The sequence below is a fragment of the Thermobia domestica genome, chromosome 11 (assembly GCF_964235325.1).
Source record: "Thermobia domestica chromosome 11, izTheDome1.hap1.1, whole genome shotgun sequence".
NCBI classification, from domain to species: Eukaryota; Metazoa; Arthropoda; class Insecta; order Zygentoma; family Lepismatidae; genus Thermobia; species Thermobia domestica.
In genome coordinates this window covers 149,052,807-149,079,769 of record NC_137464.1, presented here as the reverse complement: position 1 = coordinate 149,079,769, position 26,963 = coordinate 149,052,807, and the positions used below count along the sequence as shown (strand labels likewise).

General features: G+C 37.3%; 1 protein-coding gene across 2 annotated transcripts; it reads right to left on the bottom strand.

Moving 5' to 3' along the window:
• Window positions 1–7,673: 7,673 nt before the first annotated feature.
• LOC145663677 (52 kDa repressor of the inhibitor of the protein kinase-like) lies at window positions 7,674–23,872 on the bottom strand. Of its 2 annotated transcripts, none has more exons than XR_014127225.1 (3): window positions 23,666–23,872; window positions 15,129–15,233; window positions 7,674–7,950 (listed from the first exon to the last, which is right to left on the bottom strand). XR_014127225.1 is itself a non-coding variant. In XM_081729772.1 (3 exons), the coding sequence occupies exon 1, from the start codon at window positions 23,102–23,104 to the stop codon at window positions 21,860–21,862; it is 1,245 nt and encodes a 414-aa protein (XP_081585898.1). In that variant the 5' UTR covers window positions 23,105–23,655; the 3' UTR covers window positions 7,674–7,950; window positions 15,129–15,233; window positions 21,037–21,859. The 2 variants fall into 2 exon arrangements, 1 of the variants encoding a protein (XP_081585898.1); XM_081729772.1 differs by lacking the exon at window positions 23,666–23,872 and adding an exon at window positions 21,037–23,655.
• Between the last annotated feature and the right edge of the window lie 3,091 nt (window positions 23,873–26,963).

Below are 26,963 nucleotides of genomic sequence, written 5' to 3'. Positions count from 1 at the left end.
AATGACAATAACAATTGAAGCTCAGTTGGCTGCAACAGTGGTATTAAACAGTAGTTCTAAGGGTTAATCCATGTATTTTGTACGTACTATTCGTACATAGTATGACTTAAGCTTTGAAAACACAAAAAAATTCAGTACTATACTTTTTGGCCGTGGTGCTTGTGGTAATCATGAAACTTTGTGAAAGTGCAAAGCTTTTAGACTATAATAGGAAATAAAACCAGTATAGGTCGTTATTTGGTGAAGTTTAGCATCCCTTTACAGCACGGATACAAACATCCCGGACAAAATATTACAAAGTATGGGTATTCAAGGGGCTTTGTGGGAAGTGGCCTGGCATAGCAATATGTTTGTAGATACCACGAATGTGAGTATTGTATGTTATTTGTGACAGTTTGCGACTAGTGAAATGTGCATGCTGTACGGTATCTTTCTACGAAGGTATGTGACCGAGTGGCAGAAGGGAGACACTGTCTTCGGGCGTGAACATAAACATACCCTGCGGGAGGTGGCGCAGTTCGCTGACATGTCCAAATTCACGTTTAATACTGTTCATACGGAGTGGGGGACGTCTAGCAGAAACGAATCATTTCGGAGCATCAGTGGCAGGAGAGGAATTGGCGAATCTGAATTTTGAGAAATCTTTAAATATTAATGTTTTGTAACTTTTTACATTTCAAGGTACACAATATGAATGTTATGTGTTTATTCATTCCTTTTTATATGTGACGGTTTATTACTTGGTTTAGATTTACTACAAGACTACTTAATATAATTGCTAAGAAACAGTTTTCAGCGCAAACATTTTCTTGTGTAGTGAAGATTTAGATTTAGATTTCTGGGCTTTCGGCATCAGTGGTCATGTTATAGTCCTTTACATATGAGGGATGACGTCCCTCGGTGAGTATACTATCCGGGAAAAGGGAAGGAAGCAAACGGCCTGGGACCTATATGTTAGTTACCATCCTGGCATTTGCCTGGTGTGAAATGAGGAAACCCGAGAAAACCTCATTCAGGATGGATGGACTTAAAAGCTTTTGATACATTTTCGACCGAGCGCCCCCACCGGAATCGAACCCAGGACCGCTCGTACCGAAGGCGAGAGCGTTAGCAACTACGCCACGCGGAGCCACTTGCGTAGTCTAGAAAACCTATTTTTACTAGGATATTTGCAAGAAAATTTATTTCTTTTCCTTCTTTCTTTCTTTTTATTTCTTTTTTGTTTTTAGTTTGACGCCCCATGATTGTACATCAATGTCACGGAGAAGGTGGTGACGAGATACATGATAATGGTGGAATGAAGAAAATGGGAGGAAACGGGAGAACCTTAAGAATAACCACACATACAGTGTTTATTCACCAAAAGCCTATTTGTCAGGAGCAGGAATCGGACCAGGGATCCAACACGTCAAAGGTAAGCGCTCTACTACTGAGCCTCCTTTTGTTTAAAGAACTCTATTTACATTGAAATATAGATAATTTATGAAGTTATTGACATATTGCATAGCCTCACTGAAATTTAAACACACTAATCAAGGAGAGCTCACTTTTCAGGATTTTATTTTATTTACTTATTTTTTTATTTTTTGCTTGTTATGTTTTCTAGTTAATTAATGTTTGGGTTAAAGAGAATTAAAGCCTTTTTATTATTATTGTTATTTTATCATTTTGGAACCAAAATGTTCGATGTTTTTCTTTCTTTTGCTTGTGTTGACTTCATATAAGAAGTTGGGTTGTTTGTGCCTTGGTATTAATTTGGTTACTAAAACATAGTTGAAGGTCATAAGTTGCAGGCCGCGTGAAACAGCTATAGCACAGCTCCAACAGCTTCAAGTGCCAGGCGTTAGAATTTCAGCTTTCGTTACAGCGTGTCTATTTCACACTGGTAAAAACAGTATGTCGCTTTCGTGGTGTGGAAACAAATACAATGTAACAGTTAGGTATAGTATATATAACTAGAGTAGTTTAATTAGTCGTAAATTACTCTGGTTCCTTGTGTTATTCTTTCGGTTATTAGTTTGTCAGGGATGCAAATAAGCAACAAAATTTTACTTCCCCAGGAGAAAAACTACTAGCCCAGTTCCCACAATAGGAATCATTTACTAACCTTCGGTATTTTTATAGTGATATTAAAAACTCGCCCGCACCAATGAACCACTCGCCCCGGGCGAGTGATTATTTGCATCCCTGGTTTAAGTAGTATTTCTTCATAGTATAGTTGCACTATTTCTAGAAGGAATTAAGTATTAACAAAGTAATGAATAAGCAGAAGCTCACTTTGATTGACGTTTACTATTTCTCGACTTTGACGTTTACGGTTACTCTATTGAGAATGTTTTGATCCCAAGTTGCGCAAACTTCTTGTGTGAGTGTGTGTGTGTGTTTTTTTTCTTTTTTGCTTACACTGCTTTACAAATGAGCTCCTTCACTGCTAAGCAGATAGTATACGCGCCTTTGGCGTTGGAGACAAGGGTTCGATTCCCGGCGCGAGCTCATGTGTTTCGGATTCCACGTTAATCAGGAGGTCCACGTCTCGTACAGCCTTGGTGCTGAAAGGGACGTTAAATTCAACTCAGTACTGCTATACAGATGCAGTTGCTCGATCCAGGGTTCGAATGAAGCTTTTTGCGGGAAGCGGGCGAATTTTCAGATATCCCGTAAGTACTCGCGCCCTTTTTGTAACACTAGTACTCGCGCGGGGGTCCAGCAGCCCCCAAATTGATATTAGTTTTATTACAATAAAAATATATATTTTTTAATAATTAAGACAATGTAGCATAAATCTAGACGTGTTTTTAAAAGTATTTGCTGCAATTAGATTTTTTGAACTCGTTTTGAGACTTTTTATATATATATATTTTTTCATCAGGATTTCTGACTAGCAACCCAAAATGTACCTGGTTGGGGTTTGTGAACACCCCGCGCGAGTACTTAGGGCATATACAATCCAAGCATTTTATCTCTCGGTGATGCAATATGTATATATAATATGAAATAAGGGAAAATGTTTTCCTGGCAAGGCAGAAGTTCTTTGGCGAGTTGGGGAAATTAGTTGACGGACGAGATGGGAAATGTTGATTCAAATCTTGGTGGAAGGTCATACGATTAAGATTGCATGTTAAGCTGTAGTTGTAAGCGGTGCCTTGGTGCTGAATAGGACGCTAAACTTCAAGCCAACCACACTTCTGTAATGACCTGTATTGCGATTGAATGGTAATGTAACGTAATGTATGATATGTGCATTTTCAAGATTATATAAAATTATAATTTTAGTTAAACATTCCACGATTATGTACTTCAAGTTAAATGACATTGATGATTAATTGAAATGAATAATCGAGGCAGCGCTTCTCAATCTTCTTGACCTACGACACACTTTACTAAACTCCAATAACACTACGATATATATGTTTATTTTTTTAATTAATTTCCGACAAGTCCAGCAGCGCCAAACCTGTGTAGGCTTACTAAGTGAACTCTACCAAATCTAATCTGAACTAATATAAGCTATTTGTCATTCACTATTGTCATGTAGAAACACTGGGAGGGTTAATGCAACAAATATCTTTAATTAATAATGTAAATTATACTACTGCAAGATTCTATAAAGGACTATGATGCTGCTGAAGCCGCTAACTGGTAATCTGTCTCAAAATCAATTTTAACTAATTATTATTAAAAGTTTCATGATTTCTAAAATCTAAAATTTCGCAACACACCGATTGGAAACCACTGACAACGAACTACGTCAATTAATAAAGATTACAAGTAGTCCGTTTGCACTATGTGCAGATGAAGCTGAGGGGAGCCAAGCCAAGTATGACTATAAAATTTTCTCAGCACCTCTCATTTTTCAATATATCTATAGTAAATAAAAATGAAAGTGACTATGTTTGTGACAATAACTCTTTAACCATACGACTGAACGCGATCAAATTTTTAATATAATTGAGATTTGGGCCTGGGAGGGTATTTATCATTTCACTTTGACGGTGCATCTTACAGGAGGATGAGGGAGAGTGAGAAATATTTTAAAATGTTTGAAATTGACCGATAGTAGTGTCGAATCAATTCTTTTCGAGATCGCTGAGATGAACAGTGACGCTTCCATCTATTTAAGGTGATCTGGTACCCTAGCAACCTTAAAAGTTAGCCCGTTTAAAAAGCATAGCAAAGTTTTTCACTATTTTCTTCTTTATTATTAAAGTTACAAACGTCAAAATTTGAACAAACCTAGAGGAGACATATATCTGTGCCTTGCCTGTTTTAGATTTTGAAAAAAAAAACAGTAAAAAAGCTTCCAAGTTTGACTTTAAAAATTTGGCAATGCAGCTGTAACCCTCCCACTCAAATATTGAGCTGGTGCCTGCTTTTGTTGAAATGTCTATTGACTCCTGTGCGAACCTCTCTGTACGTGCCTAGCGGTCGTCTTTCTCCCTGTCCTTCGAGTCGTGGTTGCTTGAAATGAGAATATCGACGGATAATCACTTTGCGAGTGACAGCAGGAGGGATAGCAGTACAGCTATCTGTGCCGTGAAAAGACAACGGAAAGCAAGATATTCGTGTCGAATGAGGAAAAATATCGCACCGACTGTCGGCTTCAGAAATATAAGAAAAGAGAATAAAGACGTACTATTGTGTTTCATATTTCCGTGGTTATTTCTTCCATTTCTAATATTATGTAGCTTTATTTCTATACAAAATGAAATGAAATTTTTGAGTTTTACGTCCCACGATTATGCCAGTTAGGCTAAAGGAGACGGTGATGATGAGAGATGAATGAAATGGTGAAATGAAGAAAGCAGGAAGAAACGGGAAAACTCCGAGAAAACTCACGCATACGGTGTTTTTCCACCACAAATTTCACTTTGCGGGAGTAGGGTTTGAACCCGGGACCCCAAGCACCAGAGGTGAACGCTCTACCACTGATCCACCGCGGCCCTTTATTTCTACACAGTATTTGAATGTTGAATGAAAGATGATAAATCGAACGGTTGATAGATAGGTAGACAGATAGACGTTATATATAGGTTATATATATATAGGGTGTTTCAGATAAAACGTCCAGTGCTTATAAATCCGAAACAGCTGAGAACAAAAAGATGAAACAAAAACTGAGATAGGAAAATGTCATAAGGCACATCACATGGTGTTGTTGTGGTGACCCCCAGGGCCATCCTTCAAGGGGGCCCAGGGGCCAACTTCAAATTTTCAAATAGGAATACGTATTGAATCATACCTCATTCAATAGTACTTGAAAAACGAAACAACTTTTGTAGGAAACAATTTTCGATTTGGGCCACCGTTTTTAAATGGCCGCAAAAAGTGGGTCCTATATCAGATAAAACGTCTAGTGCTTATAAATCCGAAATGGCTGAGAATAAAAAGATGAAACAAAAACTGAGATAGGAAAATGTCATAGGGCATACCACATAGTGTTGTTGTGGAGACTCCCAGGGCCCTCCTTCAAGGGGCCCAGGGGCCAACTTCAAATTTTCAAATAGGAACACGTATTGAATCATACCTCATTCAATAGTACTTGAAAAACGAAACAACTTTTGTAGGAAACAATTTTCGATTTGGGCCACCGTTTTTAAATGGCCGCAAAAAGTGGGTCCTATATCAGATAAAACGTCTAGTGCTTATAAATCCGAAATGGCTGAGAATAAAAAGATGAAACAAAAACTGAGATAGGAAAATGTCATAGGGCATACCAAATGGTGTTGTTGTGGAGACTCCCAGGGCCCTCCTTCAAGGGGCCCAAAGGCCAACTTCAAATTTTCAAATGGGAACACGTATTGAATCGTACCTCATTCAATAGTACTTGAAAAACGAAACAACTTTTGTAGGAAACAATTTTCGATTCGGGTCACCGTTTTCAAAATGGCCGCAAAAAGTGGGTCCTGTATCAGATAAAACGTCCAGTGTTTATAGGCCTAAATCAGAAACGGCTGAGAATAGAGATATGAAACAAAACTGAGATAGAAACGATGATAAAGCATATCAAGTGGTGTTGTTGTGGTGACCCTCAGGAAACTCCGTGAAGGGGGCCCAGGTGCCAACTTCAAACTGATACAGGACTTTTTGCGGCCATTTTGAAAACGGTGGCCCAAATCGAAAATTGTTTCCTACAAACCCACACAGCACACCGACGTCCAATGTACATCCATTTAACGTCCGGGCAAGCATTTACGGGATGTCCAGTGGACGTGTGGTTTTGGTCCATACAACGTCTAGTGGATGTACACGGGAGAGTACAGGTGGCACAGTTGCCGTGCATCTACTGGACGTCCAGAACGTACATATTATGTCCATTTCTGGTACCAAAACGAACTAATTATGGACGTACAGACGCCCAATGGACGTTCAGGGGACATGTTCTTTTGGTACATACGACGTCCACTCGATATACACAAGATGTTACTTTGGGACAGTTGCCATGCATCTCCTGGACGTCCATTCGGAGCTAAAATGGATTTACGGGATGTCCAGTGGACGTGTGGTTTTGGTCCATACAATGTCTAGTGGATGTACACGGGAGAGTACAGGTGGCACAGTTGCCGTGCATCTACTGGAAGTCCAGAACGTACATATTATGTCCATTTCTGGTACCAAAACAAACTAATTATGGACGTACAGACGCCCAATGGACGTTCAGAGGACGTGTTCTTTTGGTCCATACGACGTCCACTTGATATACATAAGATGTTACTTTGGGACAGTTGCTATGCATCTCCTGGACGTCCATATGTGGATATCATGGGAACCTGAACGTACAAATTGTGACTATTTTTGGTACCTACACGGACCAATTATGGCCCTTCACTGAATGTTCTAAAGGACTGCCACAGAAGGATTATTCTCTTAAAGCCCGATACAGAAGCCATACTATCTGGAATCAATCTGTTTTTAACATAGGTTAAATTTTACCATATCAAAGTGACATTTAAATAAGCCATCTTCCATCAATTTTTACTATCAGTCAACAGATACACACGTCAACATTTATACTATAAAGTTTTATGAGCAAACAAAAAAACAATGAGAAATATTTTTAATACGTTTAATATTTCGTACCTTTCCAGTCAAAATTCTTGTTCTGTGTTCCACGAAAATAATTGGTTTTCGATTTTTATCTACTGAAAGGTCAAACTATTTGAAGATTCGGTATCAATAGCAAATCTAGTTCCAATTTTACATGAATTAATCCTTCCTTACAATAATGCATCCTTATCTCCCGAAAATGAGAACTCAAAATGTAATTAACAAAGTAAAGTATTCTGTCCATACGCTTCAGTTAATACAATTTGTTGATTAAAAAAGCTTCAAACCTGCATCCTCTTCCACTCTTTGTAGATGCATAGAAAGATATCACAAACCGAAACCTCCCTCGATTCACTCTAAAGTTTCAAATTCATTTGGAAATATCAGTTCTCCCTTTTCCTTAGTATTGAGAACAGACAAGACAGCTACGATTCACTTCTCATATTGAAACAAATGATGACCAAAACTTTTTAACACTATCCCCCCCCTTTTTTTTCATATTATCATACTCATAGGAGAAACATTAACTTCAATCAAAACATGCCATCCAATAATGGCCGAGAACGTTACAAATTATTGAACTTATATACATTAAAGAATAAGAAAGGCGTAACATAGAAAGAAACGAATAACATAACAATATACTTTATTGGATTACCTCTAATTACATATACTGCTCCACAATATTTGTCTTTTTAATATATTGAATAAGATTGTAATACGATTTTCTTTCGCATCTCAATGATATTAAAAGTTTCGTATACATGTTTTATTCTTGATTATGAAATGTATTATAAACGCATAATATTGTTACTAAAATAAATATTTTTTAAAAGCAAGTGAATTTTAACCTTCTCACTGATATATCATGACATTCTTTCTTCGTGCGCTCCATTTTTCTTTTTTCTGAAATTAAGAAAATGGGAAAATTAATTCTAGGTATAATCAACATCACAACGAACAAAATTAAAATCAGATTATGAGGTTGCTGTTAAGTAAGGTTCTTTATGTTTAACTTTAAAGAGTAAAAATTACATGACGGATTCAACTTGGGACCTTTTGGCTTTAAACTATACAAACGGGACTCAAAGGTATACAAAGTTACAATTACAAATACCAAATTGAACTACAAATTACAGAATGAGCTCCTCCGTGGCTAAGCGGTTAGCATACGCGCCTTTGGCGTGGGAGACCCGGGTTCGATTCCCGGCGGGAGCCCACGTGGTTCGGATTCCACGTTAATCAGTAGGTCCACGTCTCATATAGCCTCGCTGCTGAAACGGACGTTAAAATAAAAATAAATTAATCAATACAAATTACAAAATGTATTATTAGCGGCAGTTTCAAGTTTCTGAAAATCTATTTTTTTTCTTGCAGCCTTGGGCCACAAAATGTATTTCCTTTTTATACTTTATTCTGTTCAAGCACAATACAATGAATCTCAAATTTCAAGTTTAACTCCCAAAAGTCGTTCCATCTAAGAAACAGGCTTTCTCATTCCATTGTAAGATCGAAGAATGTTAAAGGTTTTCCGATTTTCTAAAATATCGGAAAAAAATATATACTGTAAGTACGAATATATCCCCACCTTTCCGAAATAATATATATACAGGTGGCGGCAGTGCGAAGCTCAACAGTGGCGTTCTGTTTAAAAAACTTAACCCTTTTAGGCTTTATAGTAACTTCTGTTACCACGGCGTAGTATCGTATTTGATCACTTATTTAGGTTATATAACAAATATTTAAGCCGGTTTTTTTTTTTATTGGTCAAGTCTAGGATGGACCAAAGAACACCCCAGATGCATTTTGAAACCGGATGGTGAACTTGGCGACGCCAAGTGGGGGCGGAGGGGCGTGAAATTTTTCATAAAACAAATTTCAGAAATTTTTCACGCCTTTAATTTTCAAGATATCAGATTGAAACTTTGCATACTGATTGCGTGCACCATTAGGTATTTCTCATACTTTTTGAGATCCCTATGTGAAACCAGGGTCGGGTACGAGAAGTAGTGTTGCCACGAGACAAGACGAGACGAGACTTCAGGCTGTCTCGTCTCGTGCAAAGCATGTCTCGTCTCGTGTCTCGTCTCGAAAAAATGTGCTCGTCCCGTCTCGTGTCTCGTCTCGAGATGTTCTGTCCCGTCTCGTCTCGTTTGTCTCGTAAAAAATATAGCAGCATACCATGGGAACGAAAGTTAAATGTAGCAGGCTGCACCATGCTAAAGAAGATACAACTAAGTTACAAATATTAACCAGAACACAAAGACAAGAAATGTCACGGTAGCTACACCGTGAAGCCTTCACCTCTAGTGTATGTGGTAGTCGGTTCGATCTCGGTTAGTGCCATGTGAGCTTTGTGGTGGACAAACATCGAATGTGTGTGGGGGCGCGGTAGCTCAGTGGTAGAGCGTTCATTTCTGGTGCTTGGGGTCTCGGGTTCGATCCCAGCCCCTGCCAAGTGAACTTTGTGGTGGACAAACACCGTGTGCGTGGGTTTTCTCGGGGTTCTCCCGTTTCCTCCCACTTTCCTAATTTCACCATTTCATTCATTACTCATCATCACCGTCTCCTTTAGCCTAACCGGCATAACCGTGGGACCTAAAACTCAAATATTTCATTTGATTTCATTTCATTTTTCGAATGTGCGTGTTTTCTCGAAGTTGTCTAGTATCCTACCACTTTCTTCATTCCACTAATTTTCCCATCATGATCCATTCGGGGTGGGCCAAAGTTGCCTAAAGGTCTTAAAAATAAATTCAAATAAGCTCAAAAGGCAAGGACAAATAGTTTACAAGATAATATATCTCTGCTGTTAGTTGTCTGAGGCTTCTCGACCCTGGCTTTTTTTTTTTTTTTTTTTTTTTTTTTTACATTCTGAAACATTGAAATTTGTTTCACCAGTTTCAATACACGAATACACAGTAAATTGCTCATAGGTACGTTGAAGATGAAGACACTAATGTCAAATAATGTTTACACAACAAGCAAAGTTCGATGTAAAGGTGTCACCATCCACGACACTATCGTATACTATCAGCCCACTTGCTTTATAGTGTCTGTATATATATGCCCAGAGAGAGAGAGAGAGAGAGAGAGAGAGAGAGAGAGATGGAAAGATATATAGATAAATAGAGAGATAGATATGTGTACACTTTGATTTCATATATTCCATCTCTCTCGTAAGGTTTCCATACCAATCCAAAAACTACTTTCCATTTTACCATGTTTAGATTTGTTGCAATTATTTTTTTTTTTTTTAAAAAAAAGTTCGGAACCAAATAATTTTATTGAGTAATGGAAAGTATTTGATTGAAATTTTATATGTTACTGCACAGTAAGCTCTACTTAAAGTGCCATAGTAATGGGAGCTGAACGACACATCGGACCAAAGAATGCTTGGGGCCAGTCTTCACCTCCATGGTACAAATCTGTTCCCATAACCGCGGGGTGTGTGCCACTATATGGTGGTTGCCCCGTTTGTGTAACAAACTCATGACAGTGCACCCAGATTAGCTAGTGGTCTAAAAAAAGTTGATTTTTGGGTGGCCATTTTGGATTAAAGTTTCTTATATTGTCGTGATCTATTCGCAATCATACAACGTACATCTTGATACCAAGCTGAGCGGTCTGCGGCGATAGACCATCGGCTTGAAGGCCCCGGGTTGAGTCCCGGAAGAGTCATGTGTATGGATTTTAACGGCGTTTGTTTTATCGTATTGTGTCAGGGGGCGAAATCGTACGGGATAACAGGATTTCAGTCTGAAAAAATTTAAGAGAATATGGGAGTAAGGAATTAGTAAAAATATAGGATATACATTTTATAGCAGGTTTAAAATTATGGTTTGGGTATCCTATTTCTTTTCTGTTAATTATGTTCTTCAATGTTCGAATTTTGATCATTCTCATTATATTTTCTGCTTTCAATGGAGTTCCATGAGTATTATACCAAATGTTCTTTACACTCTGTAAGAAACCATTTCTGAAGATAATTTAGGTCATAATGAATATTATTCACGAGGAAAGGGAAGTATTCCCCTCCTCTCAACATGGAAGCAGAGCAAGGTCCGTCGACCCTACTGTTCCGCGCTTTTACAGGTCCCTTCATAACTCGCTGTTTCTGCGTAGCCACTTTCTCCAGCTGTAGTGTGACGACACCGTGGTAAAGCAGGGACAAATATCGTGTGGTAAGCCTATGTTCCGCCTTAGCGATTTGCAAAGGAAAACAAATTTTTAAATGCAATAAAAGTAAAGACTACATACAGATACAATATATACTCACTATAGCATTGAGTATCACTTGAAGAACAGTTTTGCATCCACTATCTTAACCCTTTCACTGTGGAAGGCGACGGAAAGAAAATTTCCCTAACCTGCGAATGTCGATTATAGTCGACGTGTTAAAATTTGTCTGTATCTTGGTTTTGTTTTAGTTAACTATAGTCGCCAAAGTTTTTCTGTGTGATTTCTATTGTTTATTGAAAACAATAGAACACAAAAAATTGAACGGTACAACTTCGGCGACTATTCTCGACAAAGCCAAGATACGGACAAACAAATTTTAACCTGTCGACTATAGTCGACATTCGCATGTTAAGGAAATTTTCTTTCTGTCGACAAAAGTTGACTTCCTCTGTGAAAGGGTTAAAGAACATTCATCCTGCGGAGGTCCTGTGTTTTTCTATTCAAAAACCGAATTCTGAAGTATGTCTTAGCCTTGTCGAATAGTTTCAAGATCGAAGTGTCTTTCTTAGGACATAAAACGGTCAGCCAATCACATTCTTTTTATTTTCTTCGGTTCACAGTTTTTTGTGAAATATTCGAAATATAACTTCATACTATTTTATTGCTTCCATCCACCTGGAAGAAGGTGAAACGAGACCACCACATAGCCTCATATTGCCACCATTGAACTTCGAAAGAATCACAACTATCTTGAATCCTGAGACTCCAACCTTCGATATGATTTCGAAGAGTAATTTTTACTTTTCATAGTCTTATCGAAATCATAATACACTGGCTGTTTCCACACATCTATTAAGCCTCGAATCATTGGCACCTGTACATTTCTGTGTGGTCCTAAAAATAAATAAACGTTTTGGTTATAGCATACACGCCTATTAACATTCAATTCATCAAATATAAGCACTGAAAATTTTTCCACACTCTTTAAGTAGCGCCCTTGCTAAGTCAAAATTTTCAAAACTGGGGTAGGAATACCAGGGAAAACGGTAATTTTTGCATACAACGTCGAAATGTTGACACATTGGGTACGGGGATTCGAACTTGTAACCGCAGATGATTGTATAATTTATCAATGAGGCGTGTTGTGTTAATGCACGAATGATATCTTAATCAATCCATCTTAGTTTTTCTTGCCATTCATTAGCATATTTACTTGGCCCTGTATAAAACTTTTTCGTAATATATCCACCACCGGTTATTAACCACTTTATTGAAACGATCACAATATTATATTTTAGAACTGGCCTTTGAAATTAATTCTTTATTATATTTGCTTTCCAATTCTTTTAACTTCGTTTGTAAACATATTATTTTGGCTTTGTACACACTGTTAGACTTCAGTTTTTCGTTCTCTTTACGCAAAAAGGAGAGCTCTTCTTTTGGTTTATGCCCCTCACTCTCCACAAAACAAACGAAAAATAACATAAACAAAGAGTTATTTTTTATTTCAGTCACAATAGTTATTTCACCTGGCTGCACCCCAATGTCTGATTTGTTTTTTCTTTAAACACCTAACTTCCGTACATTTAATTCTTTCATTATTTACATCAACACGGTTCCGTATAGTAAAGGTATGTTTAGTGAAGGCACGTCTTGTTTAAACTTTTTCTTGGGTAGAATATTTAGAAGCTCACATTTTAAATTATGTCCATAAGCTTCGGGAATAAAATGATCGGAATAGACGCTGGCGTTTTCAACTTTAAAGATGTCTTTCCGACAGCATTTCTTTTGCCAAACTTTCCGCAAAGGAACCGAGGGAAATACATGATAAATAACTTTGGAACCCGTAGTATTTCTACTATAATTGCGACAAGTACTTAGTGTAGAATTCGACATGCTTATAGGCTAACACGAACACTACAGTAATTAATATTTTCCTAATACAGGAAAGCAAGAATCACTCACTTTCCTGCAAAAATCAAAGAAACAAACAAGGGTGAATGACAAGGACCGTGGGCGAAAGCTGTTTCTGTTCCCGCCGTGACGTCACAATTTTACTGCATCTTCGGTTTTCAAAGAAGGGTAGTTATGACGCGACCTTAAAAGAGGAAAGGAACAGTAGGGTCGACGAACCTTGGAAGCAGAGGGCAATTTCGCACACTGGTCAGATCAAACATTTCCCCGTATAATAACAAAACGAAGGTCCCCCTGTAAAACCTCTTCATTTAAAGTGTTATTGTTAGTATCATAAATTTGCTGAAAGCAAACAATTTGAAGGGTTCGTCGATAATATCTGCTTTTTTTTTGTCCTGCGCCCGCCTTCCAAACGAAGAGGTGAATTTTACAACATGACTGCTGTATAATAAGCGAGCGATTGGTAAAATGGTAAAAGTGTATTTTTATGTGTATGTGTGTGTGTGTGAGAGAGAGAGAGAGAGAGAGAGAGAGAGAACGAGAGAGAAGACAAAATTTTAGTTGCAAGATGACATACTTCAATTGCCGTTTTCGGTTAATTTGGGTTCATATAGCAAAAAAAATACCGCCACCAGAGAATCCGCCATCTCAACCAGAACTTTCAACTACAGCCTGTAATGAGTGTAGACCTTATCCAGTTTTCAAATTGAATAGATGGTGGTGGTAGTTCGGTTTCTTGACCTTGTAAAAATCTTCCCTGTCTTTGATTTTGTTTGTCATCATTCCAGCCAGAAATGAAAAAAAAATGAGAATTCCTCAGTTTACAGCAAGGGGAATTGGGGACAAGACATTAAGGATGATATTCCTGAAAGCTCATGTATCACGATTGTTTCATTCAATAGACAGAGGACACTTTTCTATGAAGGCTTTTCATGTTTTCTCACAAAGGAGATCTTCCTTTTGCAATCTATATGACCACTGGCAATTTCAATCTTGGCCATTCCCGCCAGCGTTTTCATTTTCGAGACACGAGACGAGACAATTCACGAGACGTCCCGTCTCGTCTCGTTTTCGAGACGGGACAAGTAGTCTGTCTCGTCTAAAAGGGTTCCGTCTCGTGTCTCGTCTCGTTTACGAGACGAGACGAGACACGAGAAATGTCTCGTCTCGTGGCAACACTAACGAGAAGCTCAAGTGTTTTTCGAAGGGGTCCGAAGCGGTGAGTTTTTCTGAAAAATTTCCGATTGTCTCGATTGTTCCGGTTGATGTGTACGATACGGACATGTAGTGGTACTGTTAGAAAGAGCTCGTTATACTGAAGAAAATGACGTTTGAACCATCACTGTACCCAGGCACGGGCCAGAAGGGCGCAAAAATTTCGATTTCTTTTTTCCAAAAAGTCTCTCAGTCTTTTTTTTTTTTTTTCGTTTCTAGTGTATAATACGGACAAGCGAATGATACCATTGGAAAGCATCCTCTATCCTTAAGAAACAAGGTATGAACCTTGATCCTACGACAGATATTAAGGAAGCAGTAGTTGTTTGAGTGAAAGTCTCAGGTTAACTCAAAAAATGGAAATCCTAAAAGTATTAAACATTTCTATGTATTTATTTATAGTTTCGTATCTTAATCTACTACTTATGTAGCATGAATACAAATGAATATCAAGCTGTTCGGTGAAACTATCATTTTTCTTTTCAAAAGTTTTGTTAAACACTGAGTAAACACCCTGATATTTTTAAAAAAATAAATTAAACGGGTAACTGTAAGCAAGTATAATATTACTTCAATACAACACAGCTTCTTGGTATCGTAGAGTTTGTTGCCAGAGTACATTAAACTTCAGTTTCTATTCTGTACGTTATCTTGTTCGTCTACCTTATGTGCTACGCAATCCATTAAAACAACCGTAATATCATTTTACTACTTTGGAAATTTGTGGAATTTTATAACTTAAAACTATACTTGCTCAATAAATCATAACTAACCTTTGTTCTGTTCCCTCCTGTCTCTCCTTCGTTCGTCGCAGCCGCTTCTGAATTATCGTCTCCACTTTTTCTCTGTAACTGTCCCGCAAGCTTTTTCTACGGATTCTGTGGAAAGAAGAATAAGTGTTATACTTGAGTCTGTGTGTATTATTTTGACATTCTAACATCTGCAAATCTATGAGATCTAAACTAGTTATAACCAGAAAATGTAAAAACAGCAACTAAAGAATTTTGCAGCAATTAACGTAATCATGCCTGTTTGCCTCTAACCAGGGCCGTAACTTGTGGGGACAGGGAGGGCAACTGCCCCTCCAGGGAAGCTTCCCGCCGTTCGAGGGGGCCTACGTTAAGACAATTTTTTATTCCATATACTGTAATACATGTAATTATAAATGAAGCGTCAAACAGGTTCACTACATTACATACACAAAACAGCACACAACAGGTAGATAAAACAAAAATGTGTCGTGGACCCACTTCAGTAAAAAATGTCTATATTATTAAGTGCCCCAGAAAGCTTTATTCTTATGGCTTTGACATTTGTAAATATTGTCCCTTTAGTTAATTTGTCATGTACGGAATGGGCCCTGCAGAGAGCTGGAGGGCCCACAAAGAGTAAGAGAAAGATGGAAAGACGAGATATATTTTCGAATTTTGTGGGGAATCCAAAACAATCTTTTGGAGGGGGCTCAAATATTAATGCTTTCCCCCAAAAAAATCTAAGTTACGGCGCTGCCTCTAACTTTAATTTAGAGCAAGACATGATATATTATGTGTAATTGAAAGGAAAAATGTTATAAGGTAGATATTTGTAATCGACTTCAAAAATGTTATCTATCTAACATTGAGCCCATTTACTACGAAAATATATTTATCGCATATTAAATGTGCAACATAAAAATTGTACTTTTTTTTTTTTTTTTTTTTTTGAAAAAAGGAGATAAACATATTTGAGTCATTGCACGTCAAATTATTACACTACAGCCCATTTTCAACCCGATCCTTTTCTTTCAAGTAAATTTTATTTCCGTGTTATCCTGGATAAAAAATTCATTAACTGTCTTAGAAGAAATTATGAAATCAATTACAATTTTATCTACGTCCATTATAGCTTACAATTTAGCCTTTAAATATTAAGACTAAAACCAAATCTTTAAATATTAAGACTAAAACCAAATTGATGATGCAATATTTTTGACAATTTTTTTATATTTCAGACGCGTGTCTCTGGTAACATGCTACACGTATGAACCTAACACTGCATTTCTACTAGGACAGTACTGCAAATGCCATTTAATTCTGGAGATGGTGTGCTATGGACTTACAAAACTTACAACCATTTGTTGACTTAAACCGAAACAATTAGACATAGACCCCAAAAACGTATGGTCCTCTCAATACAGACCGATTATACTATCCTCAAACCAGCTATAAGTCTGTGACCAAGCAGAGATACGAAGGACGACCACCGTTAGAAAGTTCCCCCTTAGTAACTGCGTCTTAGTTATTTCGTCTCCGCTAGACGACCTTCAGAATTGGAATTTACAAACAAATTCTATATAACAAACAAACTTCGTTACCACCAAAAGTTGTTTAAAAAGCAAAGATAATAGAAAGGAAAATTTTAAAAAATCCAGTTTAAGAAAATTTAAATAATAGAAATTACTCTAATCAAAAGATGAACTAAGTAAATAGGAATAAATTACTTGTCCGGAGGAAAGCTTAAAATTAAATCGGATAGTTATTAGTACAAGTCCATCGGTGATGGAAAATAACGTTAAACTTTCTTACTGTGAGCTCACACACATGTCCCTCCACATCACACCGCTCTGCTCCGAAGGAACCATGACAAACGCCATGAAGTATACAAGATGAAAATTTCCTCTCACACGAAAACAAAGTAGGAAGAAAGTACTTAATTCGAATGAAAATAAAGTACAACAAAAAAACTGGAAAATACCGAAATAATGAAAAAAACCATAGGATGTGTTAACCTGTATTACTTTTTCCTTACTAAATCTTCCTCGTTATTGGAAATATTGTATATATATAATATAATAACGTTACTAAATAATATATGGACATATTTATGAAGTTTCGCAAGATATCATTACACTATTCGTCTTCACTTACACACCGAATTGCGACTAATTTCCACTCAACCTCATCTGGTCGATATACCTTTTACGCCGAAACTTTAAAACTGAAAATTTCTATAGTTACATTGTACGTGTTAATCGAACCTCGATATTCGAAGAAAAGACGCTTCTACATCTCCTACTCCCAGCTTCTAGAAATCTGAGAGCTAAAATCTTCAACCAATGACATTTCTTCTATCCACCTGTGGCAGATGTGACGAAGAAAAAATATCACTGCTAGCATTTGCTAGTAATTATTTCAACTTAATAAATATAAAGGATACTGTAAATAATAAACTTTACTATTATGATCCCCCCAAAAAAATTGATGCTATAGACCTTTTACGTTTATTTATTAACTGACATTTCTGTTTCTTGGCAAAGCGCTGATACTTAAATACACGATAAAAAATCTATACGGAAAAGGGAGAGGGTATGAAAAGAGTTTTTCTCTCTCTCTAATCATTGTAACGATAAGTTACACACTGAAGTATTGAGATGCGGGAACGTTTCAGGCAGAACAGAGAAAAAATAAATAAATAAAAATAAAAAAATTAAAATAAAATAAAAAAAACAAGTATATAGAAATACACAATTTGGCGACTACTTTCATCTGAGTGTCTATGATCCAGCATCTTCAGTTTTTATTGTGCAGCATTTTCAGTACTTATATTACAATATCTGCAGATATGTTTAAGTAGATAAACACTGCATCTAAAAGTTTTTAGTATATCGTATTGTGGAAGCGTATCTTCACTATAAAATAATGCCTTCAGTTGACTTGAAGAATTCTCACTTTACGAAACGATGACTCAGTGGTAGAGCGTTCACCTCTGGTGCATATTGCCCCGGGTTCAAACCCTGTTCCCGCCAAGTGAACTTTGTGGTGGACAAACACCATGTGCGTGGGTTTCCTCGGGGTTCTCCCATTTCCTCCCACTTTCTTCATTCCACCATTTAATTCATTTCTCATCATTACCACCGTCTCATTTAGCGTAACAGGTATAACCGTGGGACGTAAAACTCAAAAATATAATTTTCATTCATTAAAGAAACGACGGAGCATAAGTGATTAGAAAGGGGAAGCAAGTGAAGAGAAGAAAGGTAAAAGAAGGAAAAGAGGTGGACTCAAGGAACTTGTGCTATTGTCGATTGGGGCCAGAGGGAGGGTTCATCTTTAAATTATTTCTTTTTTACTTTTCTTCTCCTTATTTAAATCTAACGATACACATTACTGGGTTGTGCTGTATGCAACTTCGGTAGAGACTAAGCACCGCTTGGCGAATACATGTTCACCCCATCCCTCTGAGCAGACTAGAAATGATGCGAGAAGAGCTTTTAAGCGATAACTAGCAGTGTAAAATGTCCAAGAACTCTCATTATACTCTGAATCAAACTAGGCCTAACCTAACCTGATGTAAATGCACATAATAATGGAACAGTTATCTAGATCCTTCCCAGAACATTTCATATAGCATCAACATATTCAAGCGGCATGGGTGCAGAACACTGACTCGCCTCCCATCAAGTTGTAATAAAACAAGAAAGTACTGTGCCCTACGGGGCTCTAACAACCCGCCTTTATCCGCTAACGCTCGCTATGTGAATTGAGGGGTTCATCCAAGCAAACGATTCCACCAAATAGAAAATTTATGGGTAAAATATGATGGGAAACACATTTCGTGAAGGAGTGAAAGTGTGAATATGAGTAATTACTGTCAGTGCACACCATATTAAAATGAATTCGAGTGATAGTGGAAGTATTTTATGTGTATATGTGTTTTTCCACTATCCTCGTTTAGCGTATAACTCTCGTAGTTGAGACGCCCGCTCCCTACGGACGTACGCCCTCCCTACCGCGCCCCAGCCTTGAATCGGGAATATAGCATTCGTGCTTTTTATTGGTCACCTAGCACAAGTTGGTACATCATCATGCACTGTAGGCTTTATGCCACACACCCGTAATTTTTTTATTAGGCTCAGGCCAGTCTTTCAGAACCGGTATCCGCAATGTCGTTGCTGTTGAGTTTAACGTCCCGTTCATCAGTAAGGCTATATAAGACATAAACTTACTGATTAACGTGGAATCCGAACCACCTGAGCTGTCGCCGATAATCGAACTCGGGTCTCGCACGTCAACTGCTTAGCCACGGAGGAGCTCACATCCGCAATGTATTTATACTTATGGTATTACTGCTGTATTGCCAGAATACGAAAATAAGAAAAGGAATATTATTTAGTTTCTCATCCAAAATACTAGATATTGGCCCTGGCTTACTTGATAATGATTATTGTTCGAAATACGATGTGAACGTATGGCATAAAAGCTAGTTCATAATACACTGACTAATTTGTGCTACGTGGCCAGTAAAAAGCACGAATGCCATCTAACCGAGTCAAAACAGGAGAGCAGAAACAGCGTCCGTAGGGAGCAGGCGCGTCAGCGGCGATGAGTATAAGCATAAACGAGGATGGTGGAAAAACAATTTCATCAAACAGTTCATTTCATAAAATACACGCCTTATGTGTTGCACAGCTTTGGGGGAGGTACTACATGCAATCCAAAAAAGTACCAAAATGTACTAAATTAGATTATACTCGATTATGTTTGGTTAAATGTTCCTCTTCTTTTCTGTAGCTTCAATTTGTTTACACTAGTCACAATAAACTTTTTGCCTGTTTAGTAGACCATGCCTTTCACACAATTTCGACAACTGACACTCATTTTTGTATAACTTCATAAAACTCGATCACGATATGACACAACCTTGTCATTTACGCACTGCCTTTCCCAAAAACCATAACAAATATACCGCCAAATATTGTGTAGCTTACAATATCAAAAATAACTTACGACAAGTATTTTCGTAACTATCACCCTCAACTTACTTTTACTCACGAACCAAAAGAAACTCTCCAATTTATCTGGTAAATTTTCTAAAATTGGTCCGGCGATACAGTAGTTAACCCATACTGAGCCCTCCTGAAGTCAATCTGCAAGTAGTAATGGAGCTCCTCATTTTGTGCATGCTGGGCTAAAAGAAATACAAAACTCTAATCTAACCTGGGAATGTAAGAAATCTGTCAAAATTTGGTAGAACCGTCTTCTCGAGTAATGTCGAATTGAGTCCTGAGCTTTGGTACAGAAGGAACAAACCTCACTAGTATCTTATATGAGGGTGTTATTACACCCTTCACCATCTGAATTCACTGATATATATATATATATATATATATATATATATATATTACCAATCCCATGTGCCCATTTACGTTACCCCAGCCAAGCACGTACGCAGAATTTTGTTTCGGGGGGGGGGTCACGTCGAAGTTTATATTGATCCCTGTATAGAATATTTAATTTTTTATGTCAGGCTACAGCTTTAAAGGTTCATAGAGTTCACTTTAGAATAATAATAATAATAATAATAATAATAATAATAATAATAATAATAATAATAATAATAATAATAATAATAATAATAATAATAATAACCTATTACGTGGTCCTAATGTGACCAGCCAGTGATTTGAAACTAACTGAAACATGTGTGAACCACATCGCTGTCTTTGATAATACAGGATGGCGCAGAAAAACGGTAAATTTCGAAATAACATAATTTGCACGAATAAACACAGGAGAAACATCTTTTATTGACTAACTGTATGCAACTTATGTTTTAATTTAAAACGTCACAAATTGTCTCTAGAATATAGTAGTGCTTAGTTTCTTAACAAAGCAAATTACTAAAATAATTTTATGTACTTACCTCATTTGGTAATTTTATTCCAGAAAGTTCCAGATAATATCCACATACTTCTTTTCAGTCTTCATATCAAACTAGTGGTTGTAAAATACATGTCCCACCCACAGTTTCACATTTGTTTTATTAAATAGACACAACACACGCTGTTTCACTATATACACATCAAGCAGCAATTCCTTAATATCTATATAATTTACACGTACACACCACACTAATAAACACACTAATAAAATAAACACACACATAGAATTGTTTAAAGAACCATGTTAATGCGACGTGATTGCCGACTCATCACATCTAGGACTTCAATCGGTGATAAATTAATGTCCCAATGTATTGACATCAATGCAAGGCCCGACAATCTTTCATCTCCCATTCTGTTCCGAACAAAAGACTTTACCCTCTTCATTGTAGAAAAAGATCGTTCAACTGCAGCTGTCGACACAGGTAGAGATGCGAGCACTTTCAACAACATGTGAATGTTGGGATAAAATGCTATCTCACACGAAACAAATGCTTCTACAGCTGTTTTCGGTCTTAACTGTAATGGTATTGAAGACCACTTCAAACACCAAAGTTGATATTCATTTTCCAGAACTGACGAAGAAACACAATTTTGCAAATAGGGTTCAAGCTCTTTCAAGATTTCTGCTCTTTCTTTCGCCAGTTTGCGAGGCAGAAGAATTTCAAAAGCAGCAATCAGTTCAGCAGTTTCTTGAAATCTATTTTCTAGTTGGGTCACTAAATCATCTAAGCATGGAATAAAAACAGCTCTACGATAGAATTCTTCTGGAGTGCTTGCCGGGTGATTGTCTCGATTCACTTGCTAAAAGCAAGTTCGTGGGATTTTAATCTCTTCATCAAAAAGTTCTTTCGTCATCATACTAGCTTTCACAAATATTTCGTGAAACCTATGTTCCGCATTGCTTCGCAAAATTCTAAATTGAGCAATAATATCGGACACATAAGATATAGCAGAACTCAGATCATGTTCTGGATTCTGTAAGTATGTCGATAAGTTTACTGTGAAACCAAGTAACTTTTCACAGACCAAGAGTGATACCAGAAAAGAACCCTTGCTAACAGTAGAGAGTAAGACATTAGCCTCATGTGATATGCCTTTGTCGCTCTCTGTTAAGGTCTGAAGACTAGCAACAATCGGGGTTAGAAGTTCTACAAAGATGAGAATAGCATCATGTCTTTCCACAAATCTTGTTTCACATAGAGCTAACAATCTGGATCTTTTGCTCTCAGGAAGATACTCTTTTATATTTTCCTTTAAAACATGCGATGCATATGGATGATTGCGAAAGAAATTACAAATGTCTTGAACAGTTGACAGTGCATTTCGCGCATAAGGAACTGAAAACGATGATGACAGAGCTAGGTTCAAACGATGATTAGCGCAATGCACATAAACAGCCTTAGGGTAGATTTCTTTAATTTTTGCCTGCACACCTTTGAACTTTCCTGCCATAGAAGCAGCTCCGTCGTAACCCTGACCAATCAATTTGGACATATCAAGGCCTAACTGTGAACATTTTGAGATAAGACTTTCATATAGCCCTGCTCCAGTAAGGTCTAAAACAGGAACAAAAGAAAGAAAATCGTCCCTCAATATGTTTTGCGAATTAACATATCGCACGCATAGAGAAAATTGCTCGGTACCAGAAACATCGAATGTCTCGTCAGCTAGAATGCTAAATGCACCTGAATCATTAACTTCGGAAACTATTTTTTTCAGAATGAGATTAGCACAAATTTCTATGACTTCATTTTGAATTCGAGGGCTTATATAAGAAGCATTTTTTTTACTATTTGTTAAGTGAGCTTTCAAAGTTTCGTCACTGGATGCAAGCAAACGCAGTATGCCCCTGAACTTCCCATCCTTTTCAGCTGGTTTCTCTAAACTAAAAACCCCACTGTCCTTATTGCCTCTAAGCGGTATTTCGTATTGTCCACACAATATGATGGTTTTAATTATAGGAAGCAGAGCAGCTCTATTTTCTTCTGCTTCTGTTCGGCGTTGACAGTCTACTTTCTTAGCAATATCATCTTCCTTACCCTGCATCACAGACAAGAAGTTATCAGCGAAAACTGTACATTTTTTGTGATAGTCGCTCTGTTCATGTTCAGTAAACCTTTCAATAGCATCTTTCCATCTTACAAATGGAACACTTACTAAAGAACCCGAAATTTGATTAGAGCCTTTTCCAACGAACTCACTACAAAACAAAACACAGTATCTACAGAAAGCACCATCTAACACTTTGGAGTAAGTAAGCCATTTCCATCTGTCCAACCATTTCGCCTGAAATTTTAAATTTCGTTTTCCAAAAGTCCGAACAGGAAATGCGAATGAAGGTGAAGGCCGAAATTCGTGGCACAATATTTCAATCTTTCTTTGCTCTGATAAACACGTGCTACGCGTGTTTTGAGCTATGCATCCAATGTCATTTTCATCTTGTTCCGCAAAATTCGACAGCAAATTTTCAGTTTGAGAAACTACATTTTCTGAATGTAAACGTACCGTATTGTGTGATTCAACATGTGTCCATTCAGTTTCATTGTCGCAAGTAGCCGTAGCAGGAGCAACATCCGTAAAACTATCTTATTTTAATATTTTACTTACCGGCTTAAAAAACTCGTTTATTTTTGCGTTACGTTTCATTTCTCTTCCATTCAAAACGCAAACAGGAACATTAAAACAACTCACACAATATTAGATGTAAATTAACGGAATCACAAATTTTCGCACCCAACACACGACAACACACGCACACAAGATCCAACTGTTGAATGAAAATGGCAACTGAAAAGACGAAGTAAAATCTGAACATTTCCGCGCCTCTTTCGGAATTTACAACGATTTAATTGTTAAGAGTTTCATGAGTTGTTGACTGGTGTAATTCTCTGCTGGAAGCCAAAAGTAGGTCAACGCACAGGTCAAAGTCCGTTTCAGAACAATGACACTTGTGCAGGAGGAAGGGTGCTCGCCAATTTTTGTTCTCTCTGAGTCATCTCGCTCCAGTACACATTTTTCATCGTAGATGAGAGGGAGGGAGACATAAAGAAGACCAAAACCAAGAATATGAATAGCAGTTAATGTTCACCGTGCCACCCTCAGAATAGTGGTGTATCCCAGCTGTTATATTGGAAGGCCTATTATCATCCCGCGTTAGAAATTCCATCTCTCGTACTTACTCCACCACAGCCAATGTTTTTTTAAATTTTATTATTCTTACGGAGACAAATGGCAAGGGAAAATATGTATTTGGGATAGAATAAACATAATAATTTTCCTTGTGTAATTATTGTAACTATACATTATATAATGAACTATTTCAATTAAAACAGTCGTTTCAACATAAGCTCTCATTATCAAATAAATTGCATCACTTAAACAAAACATTAAATATTTCGGGGGGGGTTCGGACCCCCGAAACCCCCCCTTCCGTACGTCACTGACCCCAGCCTATTATAATACACTCGAATATAAGATTTGAAATGGCATGTCGACGTAATAGTGAAGTTATCCACGTCCTGCATTGTTCCTTCTTAATTAAGAATTGATTTATAATTGATAATGAGTTACTTTTGTCTACATACACAAATACTTTCAGTTGTATAATAAATTGTGCACCGGAATAAATCTATATAAACAAATCACTCATCATATCTGACCTTTTTCGCAGTTCCTATTCTCTCTTCCTTCTTCACTCCAACATAGAAATAAAAGTATTAATATTACTAAAATTTCTACGCTTCTAATCAACCACTCAATTCAAACCGGCTGAGAGTGCACTGTGCAAGGATCTGCGGATGTGCCGTCACTAACAATTGAATGTTGTTTTCCGTACGTCCCTTTTTTTTTATCCAGATCATGTAGGTCAGTGGACGTTTCATTCGTGGATTAAATATTGACATCCAATGGACCATCCACTGAAGTCCAGAAAATGGATATTCACTTCTGAACGTAATATGGACATCCAATGGACGGCCACTCCAGTTCAGAATGTGGATATCCATTGCCGAACGTAATATGGACCACCAATGAATGTTACGCATAAGTCAATGTACTAAAACTGGACGTTCTGGATCTAATATGTACGTCCACTGGCTGTGATGTGCTCTGTGGGAAAGTTGTTTCGTATTTCAAGGACTATTGAATGAGGTATGATTCAATACATGTTCTCATTTGAAAATTTGAAGTTGACCCCAGGGCCCCCTTGAAGGAGGGCCCTGGGGGTCACCACGACAACACCATGTGATGCGCCCTATGATATTTTCCTATCTCAGTTTTTGTTTCATCTTTTTATTCTCAACCATTTCGGATTTATAAGCACTGGACGTTTTATTTGATATAGGACCCACTTTTTGCGGCCATTTAAAAACGGTGGCCCAAATCGAAAATTGTTTCCTCCAAAAGTTGTTTCGTTTTTCAAGTACTATTGAATGAGGTATGATTTAATACATATTCCTATTTGAAAATTTGAAGTTGGCCCCTGGGCCTCCTTGAAGGAGGGCCCTGGGGGTCACCACAACAACACCATGTGATGCGCCCTATGACATTTTCCTATCTCAGTTTTTGTTTCATCTTTTTATTCTCAGCCGTTTCGGATTTATAAGCACTGGACGTTTTATCTGAAACACCCTGGATATATATATATATATATATATATATATATATATATATATATATATATATATATATATATATAGATAGATAGATAGATAGATAGATAGATAGATAGATAGATAGATAGATAGATAGATAGATAGGCATATAAATGCAGAAAAAATATTTTCCAAAAATGATTACAAATTTAAAAATATAAATAGCTAGAAAAGATTATATAGAACCTAACACATCAAAATGAAGTTCTTGAAAGGTATGCATACATTAGTTAAAAAATAATACCTCCAAACAGTGGCGTACTTCAAGAGGTGTTGCTGCAGGTTGTAATCCCTCCTTTCATATACTATTGAAATGAGAAGATTTTAGCTTTCATCTTGGATCAACAACAATATTCCTGTGTGGAGAAGGGACTTACATATAAGTACGACGATACATCACAATGTTTAGAAAATGTAAATGGGTAGAGAATATACACACCCAGGCAGATGTCCCTATTTTCCCCTCAAGGTTACCATTCTTCTGATTTACTGTTCTCCCCCCAAATTTACCATTCTTTAATATGACAATTACTTATTTAAAAATGTCATTCATGCTAAGTTCTCCTTCATACTTAGTGTTCATCAGTGGCGTATTTAGGGGGGTGGCTATCGGGCTCGAACCCCCTTCCGAAATAAATTTGTTATATTCACAACTTCATTAAAATTTGTCGGCACCCAAAAGGAAAAATATAAGTGCTTACACTCGTATTGTGCATAGCCCTCCCCGAAACAAAGTCCTAAATACGCCACTGGTGTTTATAAAAGCATCCTTGTGGTATAATTAAAATTCGATTGTTCCATTTTCAATGACATATTATTCCCCCTCCTCTAAAAAAATCATAGGCGCAACCTGTGACCCAAAACCTGACTGTGGGCACCCCTGTAATCCAGAGAAGGCTAGGAAATAAAGTTTCTTTGTTTAAAATCTTTCCCAACCCCATAAATACCCTCTAACATTAACCAGAATTTCTTTACACACATCCCTGGGCGTAACAAAATATATTGCTTTCTTTGCGTTTGTCTAAAAATATGTATCACTATTCTAAATGCTCCTCTTCTTGTGTTTTAAACACCTCACAAAATAAAATTCCCAGCGTACTTACTGATTAAACGGGAGACTCAGGTGAGATCCCCGACTGTAATATACATTTCCAGGTTTTCCAGAGGGAAGTATTGCGTCGCACACTACACCACACATCTTTTAGGTGAGGATTGTTAATTTTATGCAAAGATGGTAGACTATCAAGACATGT

Excerpts from the sequence above, each read along its gene's own strand:
- LOC145663677 (XM_081729772.1), bottom strand. The coding sequence starts at position 23,104 with ATGCAGGGTAAGGAAGATGATATTGCTAAGAAAGTAGACTGTCAACGC.